The 15,547-nt window shown below is 44.8% G+C and overlaps 1 protein-coding gene and 1 long non-coding RNA gene across 3 annotated transcripts in view; one reads left to right on the top strand and one right to left on the bottom strand.

The window, feature by feature from the left end:
* LOC134910159 (uncharacterized) overlaps positions 1-10,520 on the bottom strand; it is a 77,730-nt gene extending 67,210 nt beyond the window's left edge. The window contains exons 1-2 of the long non-coding RNA XR_010176136.1: positions 10,371-10,520; positions 6,763-6,930 (exon numbers count right to left, since the gene is read on the bottom strand). This is a non-coding gene — a long non-coding RNA (uncharacterized LOC134910159). The remainder of the gene's footprint in view (positions 1-6,762; positions 6,931-10,370) is intronic.
* Positions 1-15,547, top strand: part of ADGB (androglobin) — a 943,967-nt gene that overhangs the window by 176,169 nt on the left and 752,251 nt on the right. The window contains exon 3 of one of the 2 annotated variants that reach the window (XM_063917880.1): positions 1,845-1,937. In XM_063917880.1, coding sequence (XP_063773950.1) covers positions 1,845-1,937 — 93 coding nt within the window. Of the gene's footprint in view, positions 1-1,844; positions 1,938-10,390; positions 10,857-15,547 lie in introns of those variants that run through there. The other variant, XM_063917881.1, reaches the window with a different exon arrangement.

The following is a 15,547-nucleotide window of genomic DNA, read 5'->3' as shown; positions in this document are numbered from 1 at the left end:
ACTAACAATGCAGCTTGGAAGGTAACTGCACTGGTATGTACTAGGTACTGAGTGTATTGCTGTGGAGATAAGGTATTACGGAAACACAGTAAGAACTGTGTTAGACTTCACTCTGACTCAGTATAGCTGAGTCTTGAAAGAACTTGAGTGATTGCAGCATACTGGTAAAAGGAGTCTTTGCTGCTGGTGAGCACTGATACAATGGCTGGACATATAGGTAATGTATTTACTGAACCATATGTTTGCTTACAGGGAATTCAGGGTTAGCAGCATCCCACGGTTCATGATTTCTGCAGTAAAGTGGGGAATGCAATGCACCTGTACTTGCTGGTAGGTCCGATAAACACTGTGTAATCAGGAATCTGCAGGCTGGAAATACAGTTTGACTCACAAGTAGGTAATTAGCCTAGAGGTAGGCTTAGCAATCAGAGACACAGGCACTTGCAAAGACTGTGGGTGCTGCAGACTGGAACTTAGTATGTAGAGCAGATTACAGCAAACAGCAAACAATTGCTAAAGTCTGTAAAGAAATACTGAAGCTTGATGAACGCAAGTGAAGCTGAGAGTAACTCTGTAGTCAGTGGTAGCAGTCTTTACAGACATGGTACTCAGCAGTGCAGGACTTTGTGGAAACCAGGAGACTGTAGCTACTATACTCTGGAGCCAGGAATAGCAGGATTGCTTTCTCAAAGACGGAGCTTGGATAGCAGGATAACTTTCAGGGATGAGACTTGTTGCTCTTGCGTTGGACTGATGGTCAGGGAGGCTTAACATAGGAATTGCAGGTCTCTGATTGTTTGCTGGTGTCAGCTGAGGTAAGGAGCACTCTAACTGGAAGATTGAGTCAACTGACATGCTCCAAGATGGCGACGTCAGAGCATCCAACAAACAAACAAGGACAAGCAGAACATTTGACCTGCGGGACAGGTAACAAATGTAAGTCACTTGACAAACACTTAGAACATGAGGGCCTGAAGCCAGGATCGTGACATAAACATATGTTTAACTGAACACCCCCATAAAATTGTAATGCCAAAAAGTGCATAAGGCAGGGTCCTACTGTAATTGGGTTTGGACAGGAATTTCTAAATCCAGCTAAATAGTTTACATTTTGACACTAAGGGGGTCATTCCGAGTTGTTCGCTCGCAAGCTGCTTTTAGCAGCTTTGCACACGCTAAGCCGCCGCCTACTGGGAGTGAATCTTAGCATATCAAAATTGCGAACGAAAGATTAGCAGAATTGCGAATAGACACTTCTTAGCAGTTTCTGAGTAGCTCCAGACTTACTCGGCATCTGCGATCAGTTCAGTGCTTGTCGTTCCTGGTTTGACGTCACAAACACACCCAGCGTTCGCCCAGACACTCCTCCGTTTCTCCAGCCACTCCCGCGTTTTTCCCAGAAACGGTAGCGTTTTTTCACACACTCCCATAAAACGGCCTGTTTCCGCCCAGAAACACCCACTTCCTGTCAATCACACTCCGATCACCAGAACGAAGAAAAAACCTCGTAATGCAGTGAGTAAAATTCCTAACTGCATAGCAAATTTACTTGGCGCAGTCGCACTGCAGACATTTGCGCATGCACATTAGCGACTAATTGCTCCGTTGCAAGAAAAAAATACCGAGCGAACAACTCGGAATGACCCCCTAAGTGCAGAATGAAACCAGTATATAACAGAACTGTTTTCAAGATTTTGGTCATGTCTAGGTATTGTGCTACTGTACTTTCAATTGAGTGAAATGTTGATTTTTTGCACAGTATACATATGTGTTTGTTTAAAAACATATTTAGTGTTCCACAATATTGTTTGTTTGTTTATATATTTATATTATTTGTTTTTCAGCACTTTTTTGATGATCCGGAAGGAAAGATTGAATTACCAGCCGATTTAAAAGTCCATTCTTGGAAACGTGCCCATGAGTTCATAACAAACGTGGTAAGAATTGCTGCAGCTACATTACAATGTTGAGCCTTAAGGAATTTGTATGGACGTTCTGTCTTGATATACTGTACACACAGTGTGTATATATTTGTTGAGTTTTCCAGTTTTTGGTTATTCTTTTGTATTTTTGAAAAAACAGATAATGAAAAAAAAAACTATGTGTGAAGGGACAGAAGAGAATACCGGTGTAGAAATGTTACTCTAGGAATTTAAAAATAAAATGGAATAACCCATTATTCCCTTCCATCTTTTTTTTCCCCTCTCATTTTCACTATCCCCTTTTTTTGCCTACTCCATTATGGTCACCAATGTATTTATGTTTTGTTTGTGATACTTTAATGTTTCCACTTTATATTTTTCCTTAATGTATTGTTTGCTATTTCATAAATGCTGACCATGCTGTATTTGTTCCTATGTCTTTTCATGTGTGCATTATAAACTTACAATAACAAATACATTTCTAAAAAAATAAAATGGAATAGGGTAGTGGACACAAAGAAAGTGATTCATTTGTTGTTTGGGCACCTTCCACTAGAGGCTGCTAGCTATTCAGCTCTTCAGTTGTTCAGTCTTTCAGGCGCAAGTGCTCTAGCAGAAATATTTCTGCTCGCATCCTCCGGAGGTTTTACCTGCTTTATGTGGCTAAACCTCGTGCTTTTGGGTGTGTTAAAATTAATGAGCTCCTAAATCCTTGCAAGGAAATTAAGAGCCCAAGTATCTTCTAAAAATATCTATCAAAATTAAAACTGGGGATTTGACCCATGATCCTGATCAAATTCTCAAATAATTTGAGAATTTTTACAAAGCACTGTATAATGCTGATATTAATGTCTCTTTATCTCCGTTGCTACATGACAGGATTGAATGTTTTCTTGATAAATGTAAGCTACCCGGTTTAAGCTACTCCACAGTTTCTCAGCTAGGTTCTGAGGTCACTATTGAGCAGTTAGAAAAAGCCCTAAAACTTCAGAAATCAGGTAGGGCCCTTGGGCCTGACGGTACATCTCTTTCCTATTATAAGAAATGTAACACTCTTTTATTGCCCCATTTATGCAGACTTTTTAATGGTTTTCTTAAGGGTGAACCCTTGTATTCACGCATGCTAAAGGCTCGCATTATCTTAATCCATAAGCCTGGGAAAGACCCGAATATATGTTCGAGTTATCGCCCTATCTCTCTGCTCAATAATGACATTAAACTTTTTGCTAAAATTCTTGCTCTAAGATTAAATATGATTCTCCCTCAACTGATTCATGCGGACTAACTGGGCTTCGTCCCAGGCTGACAGGCGATAACACTCACAGAATGATTAATCTTGTTCATGTGATTAATAAGCATAAGACGCCTTCTATCTTTCTCTTACTAGATGCTGAGAAGGCTTTTGCTAAGGTCTTATGGCCCTTTATGTTTGCAACTCTACGCAGATTTGTCCTGGGAGGAAGCCTATTAACTGGTATCCACGCTTTGTACTCTAATCCATCTGCGAGAGTTAGGGTGAATGGCAAGGATTCCAATACATTTATGATCAGTAATGGTACCCGACAAGGATGCCCCTTATCTCCTTTAATATTTGCAATGGTAATCGAGCCTCTAGCATGTTTGATACGTGCTAACGCTGATATAAAGGGTACTGTGATTGAGGACACCGAATATAAGATGTCATTATTTGCAGATGATGTCCTACATACACTTGGCTCCCGGCATACAGTACATCCATCCCCAATCTGTTTCAGACTTTATCTTCATATTCTATCTTATCGGGCTACCGTATCAATTATTCCAAATCTGAAGCTCTCTCCCGACATGTTGGGGAGGATACTGTCTCTTTATTGGCTAAAAACTTTAACTTCACATGGCGCACCAGGAAACTAAAATATTTAGGTGTATATATCACACACTCCTACGAATCTTTATATAGATCATTTTTTTTCTGCTCTCTTTAAAATATTACAGCTGATTTACAATCTTGGAGGTCCCAGATAATTGTTTAGTTTGGCCATATAGTCACGCTAAAGATGAACGTTTTGCCTAGACTATTATTCCAGATGCAAACTATACCGGTGCATGTTCCCAGGAAGGCTTTGAGTTGGATGCAAAAATACATACTTCAATTTATACGGTCAGACAAACCCCCTAGGCTTAAAACCTCTACCTTAATCAGAAGCCCACTTAGTGGGGGTAAAAGGTTACCTGATACTCGAAAATATTATCAATCGACCCATCTAAGTCAGACGCTTGCATGGTTTCTTCATTCTGTTACTTTACCTTGGATACAAATTGAATTAGCTGAAGCCATAGTCTCCACACTTGTTTCTCTTCTCTTTCCAGCTAGATCACAACAAGCGGCGATGGTTTGCACTCCTGCTACTAAATTTACTTGCTCTGTGTGGCTCTCTTGCATCCGGTGTTACAGTCTATCTCCAGGCCCTTCTCCTATTACCCCTATCTGGAATAATCTGGATTTTCCACAGGGTTCTTCTTTGCAGTCACATTCATGGCTTCTGTTATCGTCATGAGCTAGACTTGTTTTTGATTTTATTGAGGGCAACTCTTGGGGCACCCTAGACTCTTTAATGGAATTCCCCATCCTTTATTTTTTTAATATCTACAACTTTGCACCTAGTTACACTCCCTCCCGAAGGCAAAGGTCTTCCTCCAACTAACCCATTTTGAAAGATTGTCTTTATTCACCAATGAGACAGGGTATTATTTCTGTACTTTATGGTTTACTACAATCCTCAGTCTCGGAAGGTATCCCCCCACACGAAAGTAAATAGTAGACCGAGCTGGGCTCTCCTCTGGAGGAGGATGCATGGAAAGTCATTAGGCAGAATGTAGCACAGTCTTCCATTTATTCCTTAATTAAGGAGAATTCATATAAAGTGTATACTAGATGGTACCTAGTACCCTCAAGGTTGAACAAGATTTTCTTGGTGTCCTCCCTATGTGTTGGAGGACATGCGGCCAAGTTGGTGATTTTACACATATTTGGTAGAAATGTTCTAAAATTTGTATATTTTGGAATCAAGTTGAAGCTCTTTTAAGAATTTTTTTTTCAATCCCAATCTCTTGGTCCTTGGTCAGCGCTATTGGGCCTTCCTATTGATGGCCTCAATGCAAATACTAATATGCTTATCCATCATGTTCGTAATGCAGCCAGATGTACAGTGGTTAAATGTTGGAAAAATCCTGCATTTCCAACGCTATGCATGGTAATGGCTAAAATTTGGTTTATATCTACAATGGAGAAGATTACCGCATTCTTTTTCTTTCTTTCTTTCTTTCTTTCTTTCTTTCTTTCTTTCTTTCTCTCTCTCTCTCTGCCTCTTTCCTATTCCTACTCTTCAGTTATTATAATTTTTTTCCTTTTTGATTATTTTAATTTTATTTTTTCTTCTTTTACCCGATAGGGTTTATCTATAAAAAAAATGGTCTACTGTTGTGTACTATTCCACATTTTATGTTACCCAGCTTTTGGATCACTGTATTTGAAATGTTGGATGTAACAAAGCTTGAGTATCTGTACTTGCACATTTGATGTCTTCCAATAAAAAACTATTCTTTAAAATAAAATAAAATTAATGGGCGACTGATCAGGCCAACAATTGAATTCATCTGATGGGTGCCCATCACTTTGGGAGCCTGCTAAAACAATTGACTTCTCCCCAATGAGTAATTCAGCCAGATATTCTATTGACAAGTACTCTGTAATAATGTATTCTACTTTACAGGTTGCAAAGTACTGGGGCATTTTAAAAATATATGTATTCTTAATAAGGGAGGCAGTTATGCTGTCGGTCACAATACCGACACAGGAATCCCGCCCGGTGAAAAGCCATACAGTCGACATGCTGACTGACAGGGACTATTCCCACTCATGGGTATCCACTGAGCCTGCTGCGTGGTGAGCGCAGTGAGGCTGCAAGGGGCTTCGTTGCTTTTGCCCCTCCTGCCGACTATCTAAACACCAGGATACCGCCGTTGGTATGGTGACCGGCGGTATCCCAACCGCTGGTCACCCATACCCAACCCTTAATAAGGATTTTACTAGCTATTCTTTTTCTAGATAACTCCAAACTTTCTAGCTCCTGTTTTAAACTGAGTTATCATTGAGTTACCGGTACTTCTCATTCTTATATATTAGCGGATATAGGGGGATCTCCAATTAACCCCGGTAAAACATCATTTTTTTGCGATTTTTCCCGCTGTTTCACTGATTATTTTTTTTTGCAGGCAATCCTAGTAGTTCGCCTGTAAAAAAAATGCCCTTTCTCCTGAAAACACACATTAACTGCATCCCACTAATAAATGTCCTAATAAACATATCTAAATAAACCACTGTGAACATAATAAATGCATAAATACATAAACACAAATGTATAATTATTCCTTGCTGTATACCTAGAATATTTATATGAATAATAAGTTACATGTGTTTTACATTTTGGCACCAAGGTACCTAATAATACTTGAATGGGGTTGGGTGTGATATGCCGGCGGGTTGGGATGACGGCAATTAGAATACCGACTGCGGCACCCCGATGATGAGAATCCCGGCAGGGGCAATGCCCCCCTAACCCTAATCCTCCCTTCCCGCAGCCTAACCCTAACCATCCCCAGTGGTGCTTAAACTTAACCTCCCCTTTTCCGCAGCCTAAACCTACACCTTCCCCCCCAGCCTAGCCCTAATGCTGCCCAGGGGTGCCTAAACCTAAACCACCCTCCCCGCAGCCCAAACCTAACCCCCTTCCTGCAGCCTAACCCTATCCCTCCCTCTGCAGCCTAAACCTACCCCCCCCCCCCTCGTCCCGCAGCTTACCTCTCCGGCGGCCTGGCAAACAGTTGGGATCGTGTTGGTCGGGATTATGGCGCCAGGATTGTGATCCTAGTAAGGATGCCAGTGCCAGCATTCCGGGCAGTGTCGGTATTCTGGCGTCTGCATTTCGAGTGGCGGGATCCTGACCATCGGGACCCTCGGATATTATTCCTTTAAATAATAAACACACTTTTAATAACTAATTATTACTTATTGTGATGTTGAAATTACTAGTGTCCTGTAAATCATTTTGCCTCTTCAACATTAGAAACACATTGTGTGGCCATCGATACGCGTTTGACAGCATGGAAAAACAAAATTAATTGTGAATCTAAACTGCCATAATCCTGAAAACCTGGCATTGTAGTATAAAATCAAACTTATCAGTATGTTTTTCTTGTCACTTCACTGACAGCTGGATCCATTCATAACATGGTTGTATATTTTGTATTGCATTGTATTTATGCCTTAGACATGACCCAGCTTTTCTTTGTGCTGTGTCACCTGTTACACTGTCTTAATTTAATACATAGTTCACCTTCACGGGCCTGTAATCCTGGTGGCACTACAATTACGCATTGAGGTGTGATAGCAAAGCACCATATCTGTAACCTCTGCATTTTCCCCATAAAATCCCAGAGCCTTATATTGGCAGACACTGAAGTTATCTGCCAAAGGCCCAAATGTATTAAGCCTTAACAAGAGATAAAGTAGAGATGGATAAAGAGTGATAAATGACCAGCCAATCAGCTTCCTAACTGTCATGTAAAAGGCTGAGTTAGAAAAATGAAGAGCTGCGTCTCAACTTTGTCTCTTGTTAAGGCTTAATACATTTGGGCCTAAGAGTCTACTTACCGCTATTACATTGTTATCTTAAAATGGTCTTGACCACTTCATATAACCAATGTGCTGTGAATAAGGGCAGGATTCATTTAGGGGAAAAGTGTGGTAGCCTGGGGCTTTTATGCCCGAGGCTATTCAATTACAGACCCTATTTTTCTCACGTAGTAAATTTGTCACTAACGCAGGTTAACCCATAGGTTCCTGTGAAAAGTGACTGGAGTGGCAGATTAACAAGCTTATGGCAACCGCGATAAAGACACTGACGACCATAGATTTCTGTTCATGCCTGGCTCTGGCTTGAACAGAAATCTGTGCTAAGAGCAGCCTGCAAGCTTATCTTGGACTGCCATGGGCGGTAGAATAGCTCCGGCAGACCAATTATCCCACGGTAAATTACTGAGGCTAATTGAGTCAGGCTCTTAATGTATGTCCGAAACGTCAACTTGTAGCTACAGTAGTTGCTTTGGGACTAATATATCTTGAAATCTCCCATGAGCATTAGAGATGCAAGGTAAATTGTTCATCATTTGATTATGACAAAGATACCAAGTAAAATAAGTAGTAGGATATCAATAGAGTCGACAATGACAATTCAGCAGTCTATCTTTATATTGTCATGTAATGCCTTGGTGTATCTGATACTGTATGTATATCATTTGCATAGCCATGCTCATTATTATGTTATATCATGCACAACGGAGGGAACATTTGTCTTCTTAAAACACAAGTGCTTCAATGTAACAGGGATGTGATGTCATGAAAAATATCTCTATTTACATTATTTAAAGAACTTTATACATACATTAATGTCAGCGTATACTGTATCATTATGTAGAAGAGTGTGTGTTGTACTCTTCTGTCTTTTCGGCACAAAAATGCTTATTGACTGAATTATGTGTAATTAATAAGTCATCAACAGCAATCTACCTTGAAAAGACAACAAAAAACCTAGAATAAAATCAAAACCAGAAATAAATAAATCACCTACTGTATACTGGATGCCATGAAGGCATAGACATCAGAGTATCTCAGAGGTGTTCCATACAGTATATGTTTGGGGTTTGGGGGTAATTCAATTAGCGGTGATGGCCGTATTTTGGCCCTCATTCCGAGTTGATCGGTCGCAAGGCGAATTTAGCAGAGTTACACACGCTAAGCCGCCGCCTACTGGGAGTGAATCTTAGCTTCTTAAAATTGCGACCGATGTATTCGCAATATTGCGATTACTAACTACTTAGCAGTTTCAGAGTAGCTTCAGACTTACTCTGCCTGTGCGATCAGTTCAGTGCTTGTCGTTCCTGGTTGACGTCACAAACACACCCAGCGTTCGCCCAGGCACTCCCACCGTTTCTCCGGCCACTCCTGCGTTTTTTCCGGAAACGGTAGCGTTTTCAGCCACACGCCCCTGAAACGCCGTGTTTCCGCCCAGTAACACCCATTTCCTGTCAATCACATTACGATCGCCGGAGCGATGAAAAAGCCGTGAGTAAAAATACTTTCTTCATAGTAAAGTTACTTGGCGCAGTCGCAGTGCGAACATTGCGCATGCGTACTAAGCGGATTTTCACTGCGATGCGATGAAAAATACCGAGCGAACAACTCGGAATGAGGGCCTTTGTCAGCAATCCAACAGTTTTTTTGGCACCGTGTGACTACTAACATCACAGATGTTTCATTGCAACCCATAAAGATACGCAAGATAGTCTGTGATGTTGTACCATATTAAGCGGTTTTGCACATGGTGAACACATATCACTTATTGATTGAATAACTCCCTTCTTCGAATGCCTTAACTAGTGAGTTGTGGGAAGAAAGCAAATATTTTTCTACCACTTCTCTTGCATCACAATGGTACTTTTGTGATCATTGCAAAACACAGCATCATGTAGGAAAGCTTGTGGTGATGTCATCACATCTCTCACTAAATTTGTTAAAATAAAAGAAGCTGCTCTGACCTTCTCATCTTTGTAAAGTGTGAGGAGAAAGGCAACATAGGTTACTACCAATGACTGTTGGTCAAAAAGTGAAGCTTTACCAAAGTTGTTTTAATACACTGTTTTTGTTCCATGATATTTACACATTGCAGTCATATAGTCATTACTCCCCTCCTTCCGGATGACTCTTTATTGTCATGGGGCCTAATTCATGTTTGTGTGCAATGGACGATGTTCACGCAACAGAGCGATTATCGGCAGACCTCGCATGTGCTGCAATTGCAATTTCCATGCGCCAAGGTGCCGTTGCGATCTCGCTCACAATGATTGACAGTGTGATTGACAGGAAGTGACCATTTGGAGTGTTAATGGGAAGTGGTTGGAAAAACGCAGGCGTGCCATGGCCATTTTTGGGGTGTGCATCTGCCATCAGCTGCGAGCTTGTACGTGCAAAAAGCATTGTGCCTGTGTGAGAATCATTAGCGCGTGCACCAAAAAGGGGCCATGGCCTCTGTAAGGCTTCCCAGGAAAAGACTACCTTCAGGGCCGGCGCTACCATTAGGCAGCTTTAGGCAGCTGCCTAGAGCGCCGGCCGCTGGAGGGCGGCCACTACTGTCTCCCTACAACCCACAGGACCATTATTTTAATTATATATATATATTTTTTTGCGTGTTACGGAGGGCAGGGGGGATTGGAGATGCAGAAGCCGCCCGCCCCCTCACCAGCAGCAGCCGCCCGCCCCCCTCACCAACAGCAGCACCAATCACGCGGTTATGGAGCTGGGGGCAGTAATAAGAGTAGTGCCTCCCCACCAGTAGGAACAGTGGTGCTTACCCAGCGGTTGGCAGTGGCGTAAGTACCACAGGTGCAGGGGATGCAGCTGCTATGTGGCCCCGGCTAACTCCATGGCCCGCAGCTCCCCTGCACCCAGTCACACAGAGAACAACTGAACAAGAGACAGGCTGAGGCTGCTCAGTCCACGGCAGTACTAGCAGAGAAGGGGAGAGCCGTAGGGAGGGGGCGTGGCCATATGCAAAGCATTGCCTATTCACTGGCCAGATACTGTACCTGATGCTCCTCTGTAATAGCCGCCGAAGCCCCGCCCACCCGCGGCTCCTGGTGCCCCGCCCCCATTTTGGCTGAAGTCCTCCCATTCACTCTCCAGTAACTGTTGGGAACCCTGGGCACTGAAATTATGAGAAAAGGGCAGCTGCAGGGGCTGAGTGGCCTACAGGAGTACCAGAAATACCAGGAAGAAAAATGCATGGACACAGGGCAGCTGTCACCATCTGTGAGGTGAACTCTGCATGCATCCTACAGGTCAGTGCAACGCCTGGAGCTGCCTCACACACAAGCTTCACCATAGCCTGACACACAAATGCTGCCCCATAGCCTCACACACACACACACACACACACACACACACACACACACACACACACACACACACACACGCTGCCCCATAGCCTGACACTCACACGCTGCCCCATAGCCTGACACACACACACGCTGCCCCATAGCCTGACACACACACACGCTGCCCCATAGCCTGACACACACACACGCTGCCCCATAGCCTGACACACACACACGCTGCCCCATAGCCTGACACACACACGCTGCCCCATAGCCTGACACACACACGCTGCCCCATAGCCTGACACACACACGCTGCCCCATAGCCTGACACACACACGCTGCCCCATAGCCTGACACACACACACGCTGCCCCATAGCCTGACACACACACTGCCCCATAGCCAGTGACACACACACACGCTTCACCATAGCCTGACACACACACTGCCCCATAGCCTGACACACACACACACTGCCCCATAGCCTGACACACACACACTGCCCCATAACCTGACACTCACACGCTGCCCCATAGCTTGACACACACACACTGCCCCATAGCCTGAAACTCACACGCTGCCCCATAGCCTGACACACATACACGCTGCCCCATAGCCTGACACACACACGCTGCCCCATAGCCTGACACACACACGCTGCCCCAAAGCCTGACACACACACATGCTGCCCCATAGCCTCACACACACACGCTGCCCCATAGCCTGACACACACACACGCTGCCCCAAAGCCTGACACACACACACGCTGCCCCATAGCCTGACACACACACGCTGCCCCTACCTGAGTAACCTGACACACACGCTGCCCCGTAGCCTGACACACACACACGCTGCCCCATAGCCTGACACACACACGCTTCCCCATAGCCTGACACACACACGCTTCCCCATAGCCTGACACACACACGCTGCCCCATAGCCTGACTCACACACACTGCCCCAAAGCCTGACACACACACGCTGCCCCATAGCCTGACACTAACATGCTGCCCCATAGCCTGACACACACACGCTTCCCCATAGCCTGACACACACATGCTGCCCCATAGCCTGACACTAACACGCTGCCCCATAGCCTGACACACACACGCTTCCCCATAGCCTGACACACACATGCTGCCCCACAGCCTGACACACACACGCTTCCCCATAGCCTCATGTGATAGGTGGGGTCAGATTGTCAGGAGGTGTACAGTATTCAAACCAACAGGACATGGGTCAAAATAACTGAGGTACTAATTGTGAGGGTGATTTAGAGCTGATCGTAGATGTGATAAATTTAGCACATCTACGATCAGATTCTCAGACATGTGGGGGGACGCCCAGCACAGAGCTAGTCCGCCCCGCATGTCTGGCCCTATCCCCCCACAAGGGTGCAAAAGCATTGCACAGCGGCGATGCTTTTGTACCTGCTGAGTAGCTCCCTGCCAGCTGTGCTGGCAAGCAGTTACCCGCCACGTCCCGGGTCACAGCGGCTGCGTGTGACGTATGGATGGAGGCAGTGTATGTATGTATGTATGTATGTATGTATAGAAGCAGTGCGTGGACGTATATATGTATATATGAATGCGGCAGTGTATGGATGTATGAATGAGGCAGTGTATCTATCTATGTATGATAGAGGCAGTGTGTATGTATGTATGTATGTATGATAGAGGCAGTGTATGTATGTATGTATGTATAGAAGCAGTGTGTGGACGTATATATGTATGTATGAATGCGGCAATGTATGGATGTATGAATGAGGCAGTGTATGTATGTATGATAGAGGCAGTGTGTGTGTATGTATGTATGTATGTATGATAGAGGCAGTGTATGTATGTATGTATGTATGTATGATAGAGGCAGTGTGTGTATGTATGTATGTATGTATGATAGAGGCAGTGTATGTATGTATGTATGTATGTATGATAGAGGCAGTGTATGTATGTATGTATGTTTGATAGACGGGGTGTAGTATAAGTGACCGGCGGCCGGATCCCGATCGCCGGCATACTGACAGCTGGGTGAGCGCTAATGAGCCCCTTGCGGGCTCGCTGCACTCCCCACGCTGCGGGCACGGTGGTGCGCTATGCTATTTATTCTCCCTCCTGGGGGGTCGTAGACCCCCAAGAGGGAGAATATGTGTCGGCATGCCGGCGGTTGGGATCCTGGCTGGCAGCATACTGAAGACCACCCGATAGAGGCAGTGTATGGATGTATTTAGAGAGACAGTGGATGCATGTAAGTATGAGAGAGGCAGTGTATGGATGACGTATATATGTATGTATAAGAGAGAATGAAATAGAAAGAAATAGGTAGCTGGGTAGGGTGCCAGGATCTGGTAAGGGGGTGCCACTGAGTGTACCTGTCAAATAATTAAGGATGTCTTTGAGAGATACATCCTTGTCGAACTCATTGCAGTCAGACAGCTGGGAGATGTATAAGACACCGCCGTACATTGTCTCAAAGCTTCACTTCCTGAGCCAGAAACTAGTACAGTGTTTGTAGTCACCAACTACTGTACCAAGGGTCACAGTGCCAGTAGCTTCCAAATATCCAGAGGCAGAAATGAGCACAGCACGGTACCCGTAATTACCATCCACCCAGTGCCAAGAACGAACATAGTGCCTGTAATCATCAACTACCCAGAATTAGGAACTAACTCAGTACCAGAGCCAGGAGGACCTACACATCCACAACCTGTAGCCATGACATAGCACAGTCACCAGCTACCAAACATCAGGCACTAGCACATAGAGCCTGACTCAGAGGCACACGCAATACACCGCCTCTGCATTTTCACCTTACTGACTGGGGAAGTGGGTAATTGATGGTGTTGGGGGGCAGTAGGCAGACGTTTTGCCTAGGGTACCAAGTAACCTTGCACCGGCCCTGACTACCTTACACCCTAGTTTTGCATCCTCTGATGATCTGCTGCTGCAGGATATCTGTGTCAAGTGTCCTCACTGCAGTAATCATTTCTTATTACTATTAAACAGTACATCACATAAATAAGGATATCACTCACAGGAGCTCTGGAAGGGACAGCTGAGGTGAATCAGTGGCGGGGAAGAGTAACAGAGGTGCACAGCTTACTGGGTGCAGTTCAGGTGTGACCCATGCTCCCGGAGACCAGAATCGAGGGAAAAGCATCCCTGCGGTGATCCGGTGACTTTGGCTGACAGGCACCTGACGGGGCAGCATGGAGGACGGTGTCGCTGTGTAGGTCCTGCTGCTTCCTGATGTGGACTCCGGCATTGATTGGCAGCTGGTGGGTCTTTCTGTCCCCAGAGGTCTCTGGTGGTGGTGGCACAGTGTAAAGATGTATCATTGGTAACTCCAGTAGTGTGTTTCTGGCATTGTGTCTCCCAGTCAGCGTGACTAGAGGCATCTCCCTGCTCTGGACGAGGCGGGCAGTGATGCAGAACTCTGCCAGGCAGATAGGAGGGCCATGGGGGGTGACGCAGATCCTGCCTGTAGAGATGGCAATTGACCATTGATGATTCATAATCATCGATGGTTTATGGCTAATGTCAAATACTTTTGCCATCAATGGGAGAGAACCAGATTGCTTCCCCCCATAGATTGCACAGCATAAACAAATATTTTTTTTAACTTTTATTTTGTTTTTTTTGCAATATGCCGAGACACAGAGCATTGCTCCACCCTTGACACCAGTGAAGCCCCGCCCCAGGCTGTGATTGGCCTACGGGCCAGTCACTGAAAGAACAGGAATGACCATCGGTGGATGAATCCATAGATGGTCTCTCATGTCACCATCAATGATGGAGGTGTACAGGAGCGGGCCTGTCCCAGTGATGGACACATCCTGAGTATTATAGGAGTAGGCGATTAGCCGACCTGGCACGCTTGCACAGCTTACCCGCCCCTAGAAGCGGCCCTGCTACTGAGGCACGATCACAACACGCGACATATAAAAGGCTACAGATCATTAAGCTTGGCTACACAAATTGTAACAGCTTGGATCTTCTGTGATTTTAATATCAGTATGCCATAATTACAATTTTCAAAGCCACTCTTGTAAAGGAGCAATAGCTTTAGGTGCCAAATAGGCAATGACTGACTTCTCATAGATAGAAGGGAGAATACTGTGCACGTTATTTTAATGAAACATTAACATTTTAAAAAGCAAGTAAATGTATTTATGGGTTCATTATGAAACACAGTATACCGACAGCAGTATCTCGGCCACCAGTATGCTGGCAGCGGGGCGTGCGCTAGTAAGCCCCTTGCGGGTTCACTGTGCTCGCCACGCTGCGGACACAATGGCTCGATGCGATCGCCACAGGTTATATTCTCCCTCTATGGGTGTCCTGGACACCCACAGAGGGAGAATAGTCTGTCTCACCAGTATTCAGGCGCTGGCATTGTACCACTATGCGGGATTCCGGTGTCGGCATAGTGATCGCCGGGATACCGTGTGGCGGTATCTTAACCCCTTCCCGTATTTACGTAGATAAATTTGTGCAAAGCTATATTTTGGGATTCAAGTTACAGCCTAATGCAGAATAATGAAAAATAAGAATTTACTTACCGATAATTCTATTTTTCATAGTCCGTAGTGGATGCTGGGGACTCCGTAAGGACCATGGGGAATAGCGGCTCCGCAGGAGACTGGGCACATCTAA

Source organism: Pseudophryne corroboree, chromosome 4 (assembly GCF_028390025.1).
Source record: "Pseudophryne corroboree isolate aPseCor3 chromosome 4, aPseCor3.hap2, whole genome shotgun sequence".
In the NCBI taxonomy this organism is placed as follows: domain Eukaryota; kingdom Metazoa; phylum Chordata; class Amphibia; order Anura; family Myobatrachidae; genus Pseudophryne; species Pseudophryne corroboree.
This window is presented reverse-complemented; position numbering and strand designations above follow the sequence as displayed.